We start from the raw sequence: 18,492 nt of genomic DNA, 5'->3' as shown, positions 1-18,492 counted from the left end.
CCAATCCAGGCCTGCCAGTATGGCTTGGGCTACACCCCCCCCTTCATCAACAGCACCTTCCCAACCCCCAAAGCAAGACCCAGTTGGAAGACAGGATTTACAGCTCCCTGAAGTAGCCAAGGCCACACAGGTTAGCAAAGTACCCCTGGAACTGCTCTCTGCAGGCGTCTTTGCAAAATAACCCTCCACCCCAACCAAGATAAAACAAACAAACAAAAAGCCAAACAAACAAACCTATAGACAATTACTTCTTGAAAAAAATGGGGTTTATTGATTTTTAAACTGCAAATAGTCGTTACAAAAAGTTTTTTTTTCTTTTAAATAAATTCACACAAAGAAAAAGAGAAATAGAAAGCGACGGTAGTGACCAGCAAGAGGAATAATAATTACATTCATCTTTATGTGTGTGCGCCAGTTGTTTACATTTAACAATGGAAAACTCCAACCTGGAATCCAGAACCTCGAATCTGCGAGCGGAATGTCTTGAGATGGGCACATGGAAAAGGGCTTTCTGTTTTTCTGTTTTCCCTTTTAGAAGCTATACATAAATGGTGGTTTTCCTTCTGTACTGTCACAGAACTTGTACGTACATTCTCAGTCCTACCTGTGAAAGGCCTAAGGAGGAAGAAACTCAATTTGCAGTCCAACACAAAGGGGAGAATTTCTAAAATAAATAATCCAACAGTTTTTTGCATTTTTTTAAATTAATTTTTCATTTTTTTAAAATAAAATAACCAAAAAAGTGTAAAGTTACAAAAATGTTGTTGAAGAATAATATATTAAAACTGTGGAAAAAAGGAAAGACACGTCACAAAATTTTAAGATTAATATGAAGATCATAATTTAACATAAAAGAATATATTCTATGGATTTGTCATCCCGATAAATATGAACAAAATTAACAAAAAAAAGCATAGTTTGGCAATAAATACGTTTTGATAAGTTAAATAAGCTTTTTTATATTGATGTGCAGTGACAAGCAAACTTTTTGCTCTCCAATTTCTGAAAGTTAGATGAAGTTTAAACCCAGGGAAAAAAGCATGGCGTGAGGGCTCTAAGGTAGACCTAAGGTATTCTAGAGCAAAATCCATTAAAGCTACTTCTACAGGAAATCGTTTTACACAGATATTGTATGTGGAATGAATACCATTAACTGCTCACCCCTTGCGTCTTTTTTTAGCTTTTCTCTCATTTTGTCATTTTTAAGATGTCACATATGAACTGGGGAACTTTAGCACCAAAATCAAGTCTCTCATAGTCCATCTAGTTTCCCCTTCCTCCCCACTTAAAAAAGAAAAAAAAAAGAAAAGAAAAAAAAATTAAATCACAAAGTCCCACTTAATGTCAAAACCTTCGTCCAACTTGTTCCTTTCTCCCTGAAGACCTACACAAACCCAGGCAAGATTAGTCAACAGGGGTTCAGGCCGGGAAGAAAAAGGTTTTGAATGTCAAAATAGGTTTTCCCCCCAAAACCCAAGTCCAGCAACAATTCTCTGAGGGAGGCGGGCAGAAGTGTGCGGGAGACTGAAAGGAAGGTGCACTTGTGTGGCCAGCTGGGGGAGCTGCTGGTTTCGGTCACCCTCCCCCCCAACCCCATGGGCAGAGGCTCTGGGAGGCCCACGGGTGCCCCCTGGCGTTGAAGAGGTAATGTAGTCACAGTGACAAAGTTAGATTAAAAGGCACTAAGTTGCTTCTGTAAACGGTTACTGCTTTTTTTTTTCTTTTGTGATTTGGCACTTAAGGCTTAAGCCAAAAAAAAAAAAAAAAAAAAGGCATCTACTGACAAATACGGGACTCTGTTATGCGTGGTTAAGTGGGCTATGAAATGGAGGGAGGGGTTTCAAGCCAGAAGCTACTGACAAATTGACTTGTCCTTATGTTGGGGAGGGGGCCGTGTGTGTAACATACCAAGGTTCTGGGGAAGGGGTTGAGCTTAAATGTATCAATGTAGGGGTTTGAGGAAAGGTTAGGGGGTGGGGAGGTGGAGGTACGGGATGGGGAGCAGGATGGAGAGGTGGAGGAGGAGGTAGGGGGGCCCTCCCTACCCTGGCTTAGTCATCTGAGATGGAGAGTCTGCTGAAAATGGGCAGGCGTCTTGAGTTGTCCAAGGTAGGGGAGTCTGAGCCACTGTGGCTGCTGCTGGAGCTGCTCAGGTAGCCCTCCTGGTCCGAGAGAGAATCCTGAGGGCTGGGGGGAGAGTCAAACATGTGAGGGGACTCGGACATGGGCCGGAAGAGGAAGGTGGTGGGGGAGCCTCCCCCGGGCAGCCCCATGCTAGGAGCAAAGAGGCTCGCCAGCTCCTGGCTGGAAAAGGCGAAGGGGTTATTGGTGCCATCGGGCAGGGTAGGTGAGCCCAGGAGGTCATCGGCGCTCAGGATGGGGGGTGGGGTGATGGACGTGGGGCTGTCCAGCAGCCCCGTGGCGGCGGCGGTGGCGGCGGCACTGGGAAACCCAGCAAAGCTAAAGCTATGCTGGAGGCGGGGACGGTCGGCGGAGAGGTCCCGTCCCCCGGCCAGGGCGCGGCGCTCCTCGGCGTTGTGGATGAAGTGGCATCGGGGCCCGTACGGGCAAAAGCCGATGGTGTGGAAGGTGCGGCACAGCTCCGTCTTGTACTTGGGGTGGCGGGTCAGGCTGCGGAGCTCGTGGATGCCGTGCGCGAACTGGCACTTGTCTCCGTACTTACAGGCACCGTTTTCTTCGAAGGGGCGGCACAGCTCCGTCTTGTAGCGGCTGGAGTTGACCTGGCCGCCCCCAGGCTGCTTCTGGGTGGGCAGCAGCCGCTCGCCCCCTTCGGAGAAAGAGCGGTCTCGAAAGCGGCTGTCGCGGGAACTCAGGGACGGGGCCGGCTCCCCCTTAAGACTGCTGAGAAGCTGGTTCTGATGGAACTTGGAGCTGGGCAGAGTGACCGAGTGCCTCCGAGGGAAGCCCCCACCAGCAGGGGTGCCCACTGCCTTCCTGTCCAGCAGGCAGCCCCCAGCACTGGGAGTGCTGTAGTTGAGCATCTTGTTACCCTGAGGGGAGGGGGGGAAAAAAAAGGACCGGTGAGTGACTGAGAACACCCACGAGGCCAAGGCATGCTGTCCACACAAGTGTCCCTCCATCAGATAGGCCTGTCTCTCCCTAAAAGGGGCCATCTGGGTTTATTTTGGCACTGCTCATAAGAAACCACAAAATCCTGCCCTGTGTGGAAAAAAAAAATTAATGTATGCCCCCTGATCCATGCTGACCCCTGATATGCGGCTTCCATATCCTCTTGTCCCTCAAGCTCATTAATTCTTCCCTTCACAATCCAAGTCCTCAACACAAGGCAGTCCCTCTGTAATTTCCCTCCCCCTAACAGAACCAGGTAAACCTGGTTTAGAAGTTTAGACGACTAAATCAAACAGGAGCCAAATCCTCTCTCAATCAGGCCCTGCTAGCCCCCTCCCCCACAATCCGGCCCCAAACTCTCCACTTCCTCTTCCACAAGAGTACCCTTCCTCTAGCAACAGGTTTTCAAAGTGCACTTTTTCCCTTGCTTGCGGAAGGACCTAGTCTGGGGTGTGGGGAGAGGGCTAGTGTCTGAAAACACAAGTGAACGGCCCCAAGCTTGTGGAAGAGTAACCCCTAAAGCCTGGGAAGGATTTCTCCCAGCATTCCCCAACCCCCCTTCACCGGGAGGATGCCTTTGCACTTGGTCTCCTGGCTGCAAGAGAGGTCTGGATAAGAGCACCAGTGTTTAATCTTGAACCAAAGCTGCAGATGGAAAAGAAAGTATCGGTTCGGCCCGCCCCCACCCCCCACCTCGAAAGCCAATTGTGGGGGGGGGCGAGCAAGGACACAGAGCTGCCACAAGCTCTAGTCACCTGCCCAAAGTACCTAAGATTTAGAAAGGGTGGGGTGAGAGACTTTTGAAAAGTTCTCTCCAGGCCCCTGACACATGTGGGTGTCATTGTGCAGATTCTAAAGTTAGTCCCTCAGGATCAGCAGCCGGGGATCGGGAATCGGTAACCGCAACCACCCCACCGAGCGGATTACAGGAACCCGGAGGAGAGCCGGTTCCCAACAATGAGGTTCATTTAAAAAGTCCTGCGGGGGGGAGGGGGCAAGAGAAAGAGAAACACATCAAAGAGCGGGCAGCAGGGAAGAGAAGGATGGAGTTGCCCAGGAGCGCAGGCAACCGCCAAGGCAAATAGACTTGGAAAAACGCAGGGAGGGAAAAGAAGCTGAAAATCCCAAACGTTATTGATGTTGCTCTTCAGCTCCGGCACGGCCCTACACCCCAACCCTGCAGCCCCGGGGCCTTGGCAGCTGCACCGACAGGAGCGGCAAGCTAGAAGAGAGCAACATGACCCGACGTGTTTAAGGGAAGGCAAAAACAGTTCAGCAATTAAAAGTAGCCCAGCAGCTTCATCCTTTCAAATTGGGGGTGGGGGGGAGGGTTGGGAGAGGTAGAGTGGGGGAAAAAAAAGAATCTACAACATCCACGGAATTGTACATTTCTCCCGCACTCCCGGAACACACCCAGCTTTAAAACTTGTTTTTTTGGAAACCCGACTGGCAAACTACCCCACCATTTAAGGAGGCCCTCTTAAATCCTGACTGGCGGGAACTTGAGTTCTGGCAGCATTTGGCTCCCCTGTTCCTCGGTCAACGAGCCGTAGTGCCTCCCGGCCCAGGTAAGCAGCCACTTTCGGCCCTAGAGCGCGCAGCCTGACCCACCAGCTCCCGCGGAGGAAGCCTAGCCCAGCCAGGGCGGGCGCAAACTCCGCTACAGAAGTCGCCTGCCCAAACCGGCCTTTGCCTTCGCCGCATTCTCGCTCAGGTCCCCAAGGCAGGAAAGAAAACTCTCCCAGCCGAACACCGTCCTGGGACTAAGCTTCCCCTACGAAACAGTCTAGCAAAGTTGTCGGGGAGCTTCGAACCCAGAGCGCACACCGGGAAGCCGAGCCCCCCACCCCGGGGGGGGACAAACCCCAGCTCGTGGCACACCACGCAGGAAAAAATCCTTCAGGAAATCCGCCCCAATCCTTGCCCCCCCACCCCCCCCCCGCCCGCACCCCTTGGCCCGCAAACTTGAGCAGTCGCCCCGAGCCCTGCTCCCCGAATTCGCACAGCACCCCACCTGGGACTGGAAAACTCTGGGAGAGGGGAGACACGGCCGGATTCCTTCGCCGTGGAGAAAAGGCCTTCGCCTCCCTCCCTCCCTCCCTCCCTCCCTCCCTCCCTCCCTCCACGCCGTCTCCCCAGACCCGAACTTTTAATTCCCATCAACTTTCTCAGGGTTCCTTTAAAGCACGAGAGAAACTTTCCGAAGCGCCAACCGCCCCGCCCTCCTTTACCTTGCATAAAACTTCGCTCAAGTCGAAGATGGTGGCGGACACGAGAGTGGTGGTCATCGTGGGCGTTCGCACGGGGCGAGGGCGAGATTCCGATGCGTCGCGAAGGTCCCGGTGCGGGGAAGGCGCAGCCTCCGGCTCTCCGGTCAGGAGTCCCACACGCCTGCTCCCGGCGCCCCTCGCCTTTCCGACTCTCCCGGGCTGCGGCGCGCAGAGCCCGATTTATAAGGTTGGGGGGGTGGGGGGCGGGGGGGAGGAGCTTTAAACTTATTTAAATGAAGAAGAGGAGGCGGAAAAAAAAAAAAAAGAGAGTTGATTGACACTGAGGTTGAATCAGCCATGCGGTCAAGCGGGAGGGAGGGAGGAGGGGGGAGAAGGGGGGAGGAAACAAACTTTCAAAAGGAAGAAGGGGGGGAAGGGAGACTAGGAAAGAAGGCGGAAAAAAAAAACCGCTCGGAGCGGCGCAGAACTTTTTTTTTTTTTTTTTTTTTTCTTAAAGAGGAAAAGTTTCTGGTCCGCGGGCTCCGCTCCCCCGGGCTCTCGGGGCGCCCCTCCCTTCGGCCGGGCGGGGCGGGGGGGGAGGGGCACCCACCCCTTTGTCAGCCTCGCTGCACGGCTCTGTGACATCACTCCTTCCACCCCCTTCGGAGTTCTGGTTGTTGTGTTTTGTTGTTGGTTTTGTCTTTTTTTTTTTTTTTTCTTTCGGGCAGGAAGGCGGGCTCGACTTTCTCTCTCTCTCTCTCTCTCTTCCCCCCTTTGCTGAGGCTGGTCCTGAGCGGGCCGGGGCTGCGGTTTCCATCTTGAGCTGGTGTCTCTTGAACCCTCTCCAGGCGCCCGCACGGCGTACCTTTCCCTGACTTTCCTGTCCACACCCCGTCTGCCCACCGCCAAACGAGCCGGGCGAGGAGTTTAGGAATCCGGAGCACCCCCGAACGTCCGAGCCGAGACTTTTTGATGCTTGTTCCCCACCAGTGGGCAGAAGGGAGTGAGGGCGACCAGGGAAACTTTTTTTAATTTTATTTTTTCCCCTCCGGGAGAGGCGGCCGGCCTGGCGGGGGCGAGCGCAGCCAGGGCGCGCGTGTGCACGCGTGCTGGGCCGGCCGCCGGCGCTCTCCTGGTAGCGTGGGGGCCTCGCCAAGAAGACCACTGTCCCGGGCAGGCGTCTCCTCCACACGTCCGACCTTTCAACTCCACGCCAACAAGTGATCCAGACCTCCAGGGGCGCCCCTTTCCTCGGGCTCACAAAAAATAAAATAAAAAGAGCAAACGACTCACTCTCCACGCGCGCTCCGGGTTCGGTCTTAACCTCCTCCGCACACGCCCCGAAGGTCAAAAACAAGGGGGGGGGGTGTGAAAAGAAGTGACTTCGGTGGGAAGGGAGGTGGGGGAGGCGACCCTTGACTTCTCGCCGCCCGCCCGGGAAGCCCTCCGCTCGGTGTTTATTTACTCCGAGGCTTGGCCGCCTCCTACCCGCACCGGCTCGCGTGCTGGAGTGGAGACCCGGGCGGAAATCGCGGGCCGCGCAGCCCGGGGCCTCGCACGTTTTTCCCCGGCCCTCGAGGCCGCCGGCTCTGTTACGAAACCCGGTGAGCCGAGCGGCCGCGAGCGAGTTCCATTGCGATGTAATTAGGTCACCCCATTACGGGGACGTTTCTCTGGAAGGGACGGAGCGGGCGGAGCGGAGCGTTCGAGCCGCACCCCCCCCCCCCCTCCCCCCCCCCCCACTTCCTTTTTTTTTTTTTTCCTTTCAAACTGCAATTTATTTATCGCCAACCTCTGGGTAAGCCCAGGGAAACCTTCCAAATCACAACTTGTTTTAGAAACAAGTTTTTGGTGTTTTTTTTTTTTTCAACTTTGCGAAACACACGACTTCTGCTGCAGCCCACGAACCTAACGCAATTCCCTGCGGGGTCTCCGCCTGACTCAAAAGTCTTCGGTGACTCGACGGTCCCCATTTCTAACCCGCCTGCTGCCCCGGGTTTTGCTGCTGCTCCTGTCCGGCCGCCGGCTGCTTCCCTCCCCCGCTCCCACTTTTTTTTTATTATTATTATTTTTATTTTATTTTTTTCATCTTTTTCTTGAAATCTGGCAAGCGCCGGGAAGGGAAATAACTTCCATCCACCTTAATTTAAATCACTCGGGCTGTGGAGGTTTCTTTTTAAAGGGATGTTTGCTCGTTCCCCTCCCCAGCTCCAAGGGGGTTGGTGTGTGTGTGTGTGTGTGTGCGCGCGCGCGCGGATTTCGTGCAGTTTCTCGGGGGATGAGGTAATGAGTTCCAGATTTCGGGACGGGGCAGGGTGCGTTAAAACCACAAGGTTAGCCTGGGCCCTGATGTGAAGCTATTTCGGCTTTTCATTCCGCACCACCCGCCGCCCCGGCTGGTCTCAACTCCCGAAGTGTTTGCACAGCTCAGCTGGAGGGACCGGGGCCGGGGTGGGGCGGCCTCCCCGGGGTGGTGCTGTCCCCTCGGAGGCCACCGAGCGGCCTCGGACACCCCGAGCCGCCCAAATCATTCTCGCTCTCTCTCTCAAAGCAAAAGGCGATTCCTCGAATTTCCTAGGCCTCCCCTCTCCCGCTCCCCGGGGGCGCGGGCTCCGCGCTTGTTTACCCGCCCCGCCGACCTCCCGGGTTTGTTCCTGCTCCCAGAGCCCGTCTCTATAATTAAACTCTTTTCTTTTTTCTAATTGTCGGGTTGCAACGTCACTTAGGGGACTTTCCAGGGGATGGGGGGGGGGGGGGGGGGGGGGGGGGGGGGGGGGGGCGCGCCTTAACCCTTCGCTGACCCTCGCGTCGGGGACACACGCGGCCCGAGCGGTGGCCAGGGACCCACAGGTGGGCGGCAGGGACCCCGGCCGGCCCCGGCCGCGCCGCGAGGCTCGGGGGGAAGCGAGCCGAGGCCTCCCGCACGCCCGACCGCCCGTGCCGCCGCCACCTGCGCCGCCGCTTCCGCCCGGGGGGGCGCGGCTCTGCCTCCGACTTCCGGTTCGCGCGCCCCGGCCGCGCAGGTATTTGGGTTTCGGGGAGGGGGGGAGGCGGGGCCGCGAGGTTTTGAGACCCGGGAAAGTGAAAGTCCTCGGAAGCCTGGGGGTTGGGGGTGCCGTGTGCGTCCGCTGAGCCGAGCCGGTCGGCCTTGCTGAGGGGCTACCGCGGCGCGGGGTCCCGGACCCCCGGGGGGTCAGGGGGGATCGGTCCGCGGCGCCAGGCGACGCCTCTCAGCGCCCGGAGGGGTTGCGTTTCCCTCCAGGTCATTTGCGAAATCCAACCCTTCCTTGTGCTTTTTGCTACCTGAGACCTGGGGGTGGCCCTCGATGTCCCCGAGTTAAAGGCAGAGCTGGCCCGAGTGAAGCCCTGAAGCCGCCCGGCTTACCCGTCGGGTTTGTGGACTCCACGGGGGCGCAGTGATCCAGATCCCCTAAGGAAGAATCCTTCCTTAGAGCTGCACTTCACCCCTCGCCCCCCCACCCCCACACCGTGGGTCCAAGACATTGACGTTGAGCAGTTCAGGGTTCAAATCTTGGATTCTGTCTTTTCTAGCTGTGATTTGTCTTCTTTTATGATTATTATTATTATTATTGGCATAAGGTCTTGCTGTGTTGCCTAGGCTGGCCCGAAACGTGTGTGCTCAAGTGAGCCTGAGGAAGAGCAGAGTGGGTTAGGATGTAGTATGGGAACTTGTGTAACTGTTCTGAATATCCTGATTATTGCCGCAATTACTGCAAACAGTAGACCGGGGGTCTTAGAATACAGGTGGGAACCGGTCTCCCGTGTCTCCCAAGTCCTAGGCACCTCAAAGCACTTAGGGGACATCACTCATCTGTCATGTCCCCCAGAATCAGACTGCTTCCCTCAGGAGCGATCAGTCCAGATTCTACTATAAGTGAGGCATTGCCTGGGTTCTGAGTCTTTAGGTAAAGATACATCTCAGGATGACTGAGAGTCCAACCCTGGTTCGGGCAGAGAGAAAACATGTATTTACTTATTTGTTTGTTTATCACATTTGCTTATGTTTTTCAAGACGGTTTTTCTGTATAGCACTGGTTGTCCTGGACTGGCTTTGTAGACCTGGCTGGCCTTGCTCACATAGATCTGCCCGCCTCTGCCTTCCATTTGCTGGGATCAATGGCCTGGAGTCATCTTTCTAGCTCTTTAAGTGGTGTGTTTAAAACTCCATTCTTAGGCTAATTGTTTCAGCTCTCTGAAGAGAAGCTGGAAGCACTTCAACTACTTCTTTTGGTTTTACCCATTTGCCTGGGCCTAACGACAAACCCCTGGTCCAGTGCCATCCACAGACCTTGACTTTTTGCATGTCACTTCCACACCCCCGGGGCACTCTATAGTGTTCTTATTTAAAGGAAAATAAGTCCTCTTCCTCCTGCCCCTGGGCCTTTGCACATGCAAATCCTGTCTGAGGTCACTGACCAAAAAAAAAAAAAAAATTTTTGGACAGGGTCTTTCCTTGTAGCTCTGGCTGTTTTGGAATTTACTGTGTAGGTAGACCAGGCTGCTTCAAACTCAGACATGCTTCTGCCTCTGCCTCTGCCTCTGCCTCTCAAGCGCTGGGATTAAAAGGATATTCCACCACACCTGCCTAAATTGTTTTTCATTTCTCAGACAGTTTCACATAGCCCAGACTGGCCTCAAACTCAATTTATAGTTGAGGATGACCTTTGAATTCCAATTCCGGTGCAAGGATTATGCCCAAGAAAGTTCCTAATCATCATTTTGAACCTGGCTAGCTCAAGCACACTTCCAATGGAAAACATCCTTGGCTGCACGTCTACCTCACCAGCACAAAGTGTCTTCTTGTGTTCATGGAATGTTTCCTTGTGTACTTTCAGTTCGTTAGCTCACAGTCCTTCGTACAGCTCTGTTTTGCTTTTTAACATACAATAAAATTGATCTTTATTTGGTTTACATATCTGTCAATGTTAAGAATAAATTTACCTGAAGAATAGATTGATGTAGTGGCTACCACAGGCAGGTAGTTCCATCACCCCTCAAAAGGCTACCTAGTAGTGTCCTTTGGTGGTCACAACCTTGCTCCATCCTTACTCCCTGCAACCACTGAGACGTTATCAATCCCTGTAATAGTGTCTTTTCTAGAATGCCATATAAATAAACCTAGGCAATATATACTTCCCAACATAATAACTTTAAGATTTATACATGTTGCATATATTGAGAGCTCATTCCCTGCTATTGATAAATAGCATCTTGATGCATAAGTATACAGTAGTTTGCCTACCATGAACCAATGGGACATTGAGTTATTTCCAGCTTTGGGCTGGAAATGGAGCTGCAAGGAAAAAAAAATATTTATATGCAAGTTTGTGTGAGAGCATAGTTCTTACATCACTAGGGTAGATAAAGTGACATTTCTAGTTGTGGTATGGTAGTTGTATGTTAAAACTAAATTATAAGCTACCAAACCTTTTGTTTGGTTTTTGAGACAGTCTCCATATAACCGTGGCTATCCTAGAACTGACAGATGATCCACTTGCCTCAACCTCCCAGGTGCAGGGAATAAAGGTGTGTACCACCATGCTCAGCTCAACCAAGCCATTGGACAAAGTGGATTTTACAAGTTTGCATCTCTAGTAGGTATATATGGAGTCTCCAGTTGCCTTACAGCCTCAGTACTTACTGCTGTTTTTACATCAATTTTTCTAATAGGTAGTATACAGTGATATCCCAGCATGCATCTGGTTTGGTTTGGATGAGGAAAAGGCCTTACTGTAGCCCAGACTGGTCTAGAATTCACTAAAGCAAATCCCGGCTGGACTTGGACTCAAGGCATGTCCCCTGCCTCAGACTCCCAAGTGTTAAGATTCCAGGTTTGAGCCACCATGCCTACTTCTTTCATGATGGTTTGATTCACATTTCTGTAATAGCAATGTTCCATCTGCTTAGCTGCCACCTGTGTAGTCTGTGCATATCTTTAGCATATTTTTGACTGGGTCATCATTTTCTTTCTATTGAGATGTGAGGTTTGCCCCTTTTTTAAAATTCTAGATACAGTTCCTTTGTCAGAATGCAATTTGCAAATATTCCATCAAGCCTACACGTTTTCATCCTTTTAACAAAGTATCTTTCACTGGGGGAAGAGGGGGACTAACTTTAGAGAAGTCTGATTTATCAGCTTTATCTTGTGGGTCATGCTTTTGGTGACAGCTGAGTACCCTCTAACCCAAGTCATTAAGATTTTGTTTTTGCCAGGCCTGGTGACACAGCTCTGTAGTCCAGCTAATAAAAGAGGCTAAGCAAGGAGGATCAAAAGATTCAAGGCCTGCCTGGGTAACTGAGCAAGACTTTCTTCCAAAAGTTGTGTAATTTTAAATTATGTTACTAACAAATGCTTATAATTGTTCTTTGTTATTGCTGTTTTAAATACCTGATTAATTATAACTCCCTGGCCTCCTATAATCTTTTCTATTCTAGACATTATGTTCAACTATTCAAACACAGGAAACATTTTTTTTAATTTTAATTTTTTTTAATTAAAAAATTGTTATAGTGTGTGTGTGTTTGTCTGAGTGTCAGAGAGAGATTGATTGGTTCTGGTGTATGTGGTCATTAAAGGTACAACTTGCAGGGCTGAACTCAGGTTGTCAAATCTTGCCAGCCCACTAATAATCTCTGAAAGTCTGTCCCTGTCTTCGTTAGGGCTTTTATTGCTGTGAAGAGACACCATGACCATGGCAGCTCTTCTGAAGGAAAACATTTAATTGGGGCCGTCTTAACACTTTCAGAGGTTTTGTTCATTATCTTCAGGCAGAAAACATGGCAGCATGCAGGCATACTGGAGAAGGAGCTGAGAGTTCTACATCCAGATCACAAGCCGTGAGGGAACCAACCAGAGCGTCTTGAGACCTCAAAGCCCGCCCCCACAGTGTCACACTTCCTCCAGTAAGGCCACACCTACTCCAACAAGGGCACACCTCCTAATAGTGCCACTGTTTGGGTTCAGCATTAACACAAGAGTCTATAGGGGCCATTCCTATTCAAACCACCACAATCGGCCCTCTTTTTTTATTCTTTTTCTGTTGTTTGTTTTTGGTGCTAGGGATTGAACCCAGAGCCTCATGTGTCTTTAACCCCTTTTTCTGTCATTCACCTTCAGTCTGTATGTGTCTTTGGATCTAAAGTGAGCACCTTATAAGTGGCATGTGGTTGAGTTATGGCTTTTCTTACTTATTTTGCTGATCTGTCTCTGACTGAGAGTTTACTCCCTTGCATTTAAAATATCAGTAGTAAGGGGAGACTTTATTCTGCCATCTTAGCGTTTTCTCTTTCCTCCCCTGTTTGCTTCTCATGCTGGGGTGTTCACCAGCACATTCTGGGCTGCTGTACACTGAGCTACAGCCCCAGCCCTCACCGTGTTTTCTGGATGCCTGGGAACTATCATCTCCTGCATCACTAGATAAGTCACCCCCTTGTCTGTAAGAGATGCCTTCTAAGGTTCCCGGTGTTGGGTGGGCGAGATGGCTTAGCAAGTAAAAGTGCTTGCCACCAAGTCTCAAGACCTGAGTTCATTCCCCAGAATCCAAGGTGTTCTCTGACCCCCACATGCTTTCCAGTGCCCTCTTCTGGCCTCTACAGCTTCACACACTTGGTACACAGACTTATGTGGGCGGGACAGCCACACACATAAAATTAGAGACTTACGTTGAAGTTCCTTTTTATGTTTTGTTTTGCCTGTGGTTGTCCAATCCTAGCACTGTTGAAAAAAAAGACTTCAGTTTCTCTATGTAATTGTCTTCATTATCTCTCTTCAAATCAGAAGCAACATTTCAGTCATGGATACCAGCCACTAGCAATGAGGGTAGCTTTAGAGTTAGTCTTAAAATCAAAGGCTATCTTCTTCCCTCCCAATGTTTTCTCTTTGAATTATTTTATCTTTTCTTACTCCTTTGCCTTCCTGTATAGACTTCCGAATCATTTTGTCTACCCTGGAAAAAAGTCCTACTTGGAAATCCGGGGTGGAGTGTCTGCTTACGGACTTACTTCTCTGTTGCTGTGGTAAAATACCATGACAAAAAAAAGCAACCTACAAAAAAAAATAATAATAATAATAATAATAAAACATTTATTGTGGCTTGTGGTTACAGAGCGAGAGTCCATGACGGTGGGGGAGGCATGGAAGCAGACAGCTGGAGCATGACACTGGCTGATCACATTCCCTCCCACATGAAGCTGAGCCAGTGAACTGAACGGGGCTGAGGCTGCAGGCACTCAAAACTCAGCCACAGGGGCATACTTTCTCTAGCAGGGAACAACATCCCAAGAGTTCCATAACCTCCCTAAAACAGCACCTCTAACGTCAAACCAGGCTGTTCATATATGGAAGGGACATTTCTCATTCAAATCACTACATTTTCAATACACAGGGTCCCAGGTCCAACCCCTAGAACAACACACATTAGAAAGATAATAACTCCTAAGATCTTCTATCCATGATTATGACATGTATTTACTTAGGTATTTTTTTTAACTGGGGAGAGAGAGAGTAGGAGATTGCCTCGGATCGAACCAGCAAGCCAAACGTACACATTACCACTGAACTACACCTCACACACACACTTGATTTATTTAGTCGGTAGTTGGTTTGTTTGTTTCTGTATGTAGCCTTGGCTGTCCTGGACTTGCTTTGTAGACCAGGCTGGCCTCAAGCTCACAGAGCTCCACCTGCCTCTGCCTCCCAAGTGTACCACCAAGTCCAGCTTTATTTCCCAGTTGTTAATCTCCTGTAATTAAATCTTTGTCTGCAGTCGTTCATTACTAATTTATAGAAATATGTACGATATTTATAGAAGTATGACAGTTCTTGCTAGCTGTCTTACTCAAGTAGCATTTTAAACATCTGCCTTCCCAGCAGGACGTACGTGCCATGAAAGCTTACTCTGCTCTCCGCTTAGTCCCTAGTGCCTGCCATAGTGTCCAGCACGTGGTCGGCCCATAGCTAGTACTCACAAAGAGAAAGTGAAGATCCAGTGATCCTCTGCTTTGTTGACTTAACCAGCTTACTTCCCTACCTGACAGATGACAGGGCCTTGGCTGATATGCTCAGACATCACACACACACAAAATAATCCAGCAATAAATACCCAACAGATCCACCAAGGCACTGGCCCCACACAGTCCACTATTTTAAGCTGCGGAGCGTTTATAGACCAGGTTTCTAGCAAGCCTTTTACAGTATCAAAGCATTTATCTGTGAGGAGTAGGTGACTGTGGTAAAGTAATTATTTTAAATTGAAAGCATTCCATTCCCAACAGAATTCAAACAAAAAGCTCTCAGCTCAGAAAATGAAGAGCTTTCTCAGTGAAAAATCCCACTGCTCTGAAACCTTGGGCCCTCTGATGGGTGGGGTAATTTCACTAAATTTATTTCAGCCACTTATAGAAACAGAAAGGGGAAAGGGGGTGGCTGTGTGCACAGAAGCCCTGGCTCTGGTGTATTAATGTCTTCCAGGTCCAACCTTTATCTGGGTTTTGTTTTACTTTGGGGGCTGGAGAGGCAGGCAGCAGAAAATCTTGCTGCCCTCAGCTGCAGTCTCCCACCCTTCTCTCTAAACGTTCCCCCGGGGGAGGCCAAAGCCAGCCACAGCCCCCTTGCTTCACCTTCCGACGCCTGGGAGGTGGTTAAACTGTACCGTGAATACCCAGCACTGTGGCCACATCTGGCACCTTTGGTAGGAGCGTTCCTCCCGTCCCCAAAGGGGTGGGGAAGAAAGATTAAGTTATGTTTCTTTTCCGGCACCACTGTGCGTGGAGACCTGGTCAGCCTTTGTCTCTCGTCCCCACCCAGTCCAGTGCACCCACCTGCAGTCACTGGACTTAAACCTAGGATGCATATGAAAGGCTTTTTTTTTTTTTTAAGCATTAGGAGCCACATTCTCCATAGTCTCTGATAACTTGCAAGTCACATCTCTGCTCCTATAACTAGAAGAAAAAATTTTAATGAAACTGTCTTGATGATTTTCTAAAACCTGTTCTCAGCCATTTGAAAGCAGGTACGGAATATGTGCTTATTACCTCTGACAGAAGGGGGAAACTGAGGCAGGGAGGTCAGGAGGGAAGCAGCAGGTGACCAATACCCACTGTGGATGGGGAAGATCATATCCAGTCTATGGCTGACTCTCAGAGGCCCCCAGCTGGACCAGCAAAAGCCAGAGCTTGCCTTCTGTGGCCACCATCACCCAAGGCTGAAAGAGGAAACCCTCGAGCACGTGGGAGCACTGAACCTCAAGGCTTAAATGTGCCCTCAAGGCTTAAACAGGCACATGAGAATGTGGGGAAAGCACCTCGACTGCCTGTCAGAACCCAAATGCCAGCCTGGTTCTCTAGCAAGCTCCTGCTCCCAGGGTACCAAGGAAGAGGGAAGGAACTCTGTACTCCTACTTGCTAGGAACCAGTGGGAGGAAGGATGATCTGTGCAAAAAGGGTAAGAGGTGCCCAATATGGAGATTTGCCAGCAGAACCTTGTTCTGATCTCAGGGTAGCGTTCGGGGCCTATGGAGACCATCCCATGCTTTAGTTAAGCTGTGAAGTGCTCAAAAGTAAACGAAGCTACTATTTTGTCCTGGTGTCAGCCAGTTGGCTCTGTTACTGTCTAGAAGGCTAGGATGCCACAGATCCCAACCCTGAGAGCCACTTACTTCTTCAAGAAGCAGGAATCTCCGGAGCCAGACAAGGGGGATCCTCAGCTCTTGGCAAATTGCCCATGGACAGCTGGGGTGGGGTGGGGGCGGCTGGCTGCAGAAGCCAGCCAACAGGGAGAGTGGCTGGGCCTCAGTCACATCCCTGTGACCTCTTCCATGTTGCTTCTGCCAACTGCACTCTCTGTCCCGGGGCCTGCCCTTGTCTGAACAAATGCAACCAGATCTGCTGCTAGGTGAGAGAACAGGCATTCACAGGGACCAGGGAAGCAGCTGGGGAAAGATTCCTGGGGGCATAAATATTTATACAACACCGTGCGTGGGAAGAGGCAAGGCGGGGGAGGTCGTAGGCGTAGGAAGTGGAGGCACAGACAGAGCCTGCACTTGGGCTCAGGCTCGGAGAGCCAGGGACCGCTGGGACCCTAATCCCTCCCTCTGATCCTCCATCAGGCGCTGAGTCCTGGCCTCCAGTTCTGCCCCAGTGAAGGGCAGGTTTTAGAAAACTAATCATGTATGTCCCAGTCATTCCCACTGTTGAGAGTGTGTTTGATATGGATACTGAAAGATGCAGACACAGAGGAAGAAGGCCTACCTTGAATCAGATAGGAAACAAGTCCACAGAGTCTACGAATAAGGGCCTGGGGACTCTCGAGGCTCATGCAAGCCAAGATAAGCAATATGTTCTAGAGTGACAGAGAACACTGTGCTGATGACCTGGAGAATGATGAAGGGACAGGTTCTGGAAAGAGAACAAAAGTACGTTTGAGGTGGCCAGGAGGCCCTAAATGACACTCATCAGGGAAGCATGTGGCCACCGTTACACAGAACGTAGGTAGACAAGGTACTCTTATGGTACCCTTGACTGCTCTTGGGTACCCCAAGAGCACCCGACTCCTGCTGCAGCTTAGCTCCAGGTGTGCCTATGCAGAAGCCTGACCCTTCTGTGCTAAGTCTGCATGAAGCATGGCCCAGCAGCTTTGGTGTTCCAGGATAGGAAGCGAGCCTGAGCCGGTGGGGACAGCCAGATGGACTCCAGTCAATTTGCCTTGGACAGCTGGGGAGCAGGGCTCAGGCCACTCCCCTCCCCTCCAGACAAGAAGGGGTGTGGTTGCAACTTCTAGGATTTCTCTGCCACCACACCCATCAAGAAGAGCCACCTGCCTCCATCAGTGCCTAAGCTGACCCTCAGAGCCTCCTACAGATGGATTTTGAGTTGCTTCCCAGTGGCCAGTAGCCTTGACCTTCACAATGCCCACTGACCAGCAGTGGGGCACTGGGAAGGAAAAGGACTGAGCTCCATGGAAACATGCCTGTCCTCTCAACAGATCAGCCCAGAGACAAGAACTATGTCAGCATATATCAGGGAGGGTACCAGACTCCTTTAAGAGACAGACCCCTCTGCTTCAAGTTCTCCCTCATCTTCAATATGCAAATGATATCTTCCCAACAGGATATCACCCCTAAGTTCCAGTCTCTTCCTGTGAGCCCCGTTAATCCTCACCCATCCATCCATGGGACTCTCCAAGCAGTGGGGCCCAGGCCACACATGGAGCAGGAAATGCCATCTGTCCCCACCTCTGGCCAGGGGCTGGCAGCCAGCATCAGCCAGTCTTGAAGGTTCCTCTTCCAGGGCATCACGGCTAGGAGGAGCCTCTTCAGGCACCCAAGATCTCTGGCACCATGGCCCCTACCTGCTGGTCCCAGTCCTCCATGCCAGCTCCACTCAAACAGATGAGCAGCAATAAATGCTGTACAGCCCCCCGGGAAAGAACTGAAACCAGGAAAGAAAACAAAAGCTCGAAAATGGGAGGGATAAATTCAAGAAGCAGGCAAAATAAATCACCCAAGAATCCATATGTATGTGTAATAAGGCAGGCCAAAGCAGGGACATAGGCTAGAAGGAACAGTGAGATAAGGAAGGACCTGAGAATGATAAAGGAGGGAGACAGTTATACATACCCTGAAAAAGAAGAATGCAAAACAAACAGGTTAAAGGCTAGGATAGCAGACTCAGGAGAGAAGCAGGGAGGGTTGGAGAATTCTGATCCTTAACTAAATACTCTCAGGAATGTTCTGGAGACTTGTTGCTTTTAGGGGGGATTTCAGACTCTTCAAAACATTGAGCAAGGACAGTCCTAGGAAAGCCAATTTCCTTTCTTGTCTTTGCTTTTCCTGCAATTCTCCCAAGTCACTCCCACCGTTGGTCATTTGTAGAGTGAGGGCTTGTCTTCCAAAAGCAAGGCCCAAAATCAATCCATTCAACATGGACATGGTCAGCTTCCTTCATGGCACTCTGTGGGGTGGCAGCTTTCATCATGGTACCCTGTAGACAGTTCCTTGCTGTACCTGTGCTAGACTTGGAGTGTAAGGCCATGAGCATGGGCTAACCTAACGTGCAGAACTACCATACTAGAAAATTGGGAGTTTATGGAGGACTGGCATACCATCTCTTTGCAAACTCAGGGAAATCCCAGCATTTGGAAACAACATGGATGATTTCAATGGATTTCTAGACA

The 18,492-nt window shown here is 50.6% G+C and overlaps 1 protein-coding gene across 1 annotated transcript; it reads right to left on the bottom strand.

Annotated features, from left to right (window-relative positions):
• Positions 1 to 248: 248 nt before the first annotated feature.
• Positions 249 to 5,529, bottom strand: Zfp36l1 (ZFP36 ring finger protein like 1). Its single transcript, XM_055595451.1, has 2 exons — positions 5,322 to 5,529; positions 249 to 3,011 (listed from the first exon to the last, which is right to left on the bottom strand). Exons 1-2 carry the CDS (start codon positions 5,376 to 5,378, stop codon positions 2,052 to 2,054), a joined length of 1,017 nt encoding a protein of 338 aa, XP_055451426.1. The 5' UTR covers positions 5,379 to 5,529; the 3' UTR covers positions 249 to 2,051.
• Positions 5,530 to 18,492: the final 12,963 nt, after the last annotated feature.

This window comes from Psammomys obesus, unplaced genomic scaffold (assembly GCF_907164565.1).
Source record: "Psammomys obesus unplaced genomic scaffold, mPsaObe1.curated_primary_1811, whole genome shotgun sequence".
Lineage (NCBI taxonomy): Eukaryota > Metazoa > Chordata > Mammalia > Rodentia > Muridae > Psammomys > Psammomys obesus.
Note: the sequence above shows the minus strand (reverse complement) of the source record. Positions and strands in the feature narration are given on the sequence as shown.

Coding starts and splice junctions, on each gene's coding strand:
- Zfp36l1 (XM_055595451.1), bottom strand. CDS start 5,378: ATGACCACCACTCTCGTGTCCGCCACCATCTTCGACTTGAGCGAAGTT. Junction 3,012..5,321: donor TGAGCGAAGTTTTATGCAAG/GTAAAGGAGGGC, acceptor CCCTCCCCTCAG/GGTAACAAGATGCTCAACTA.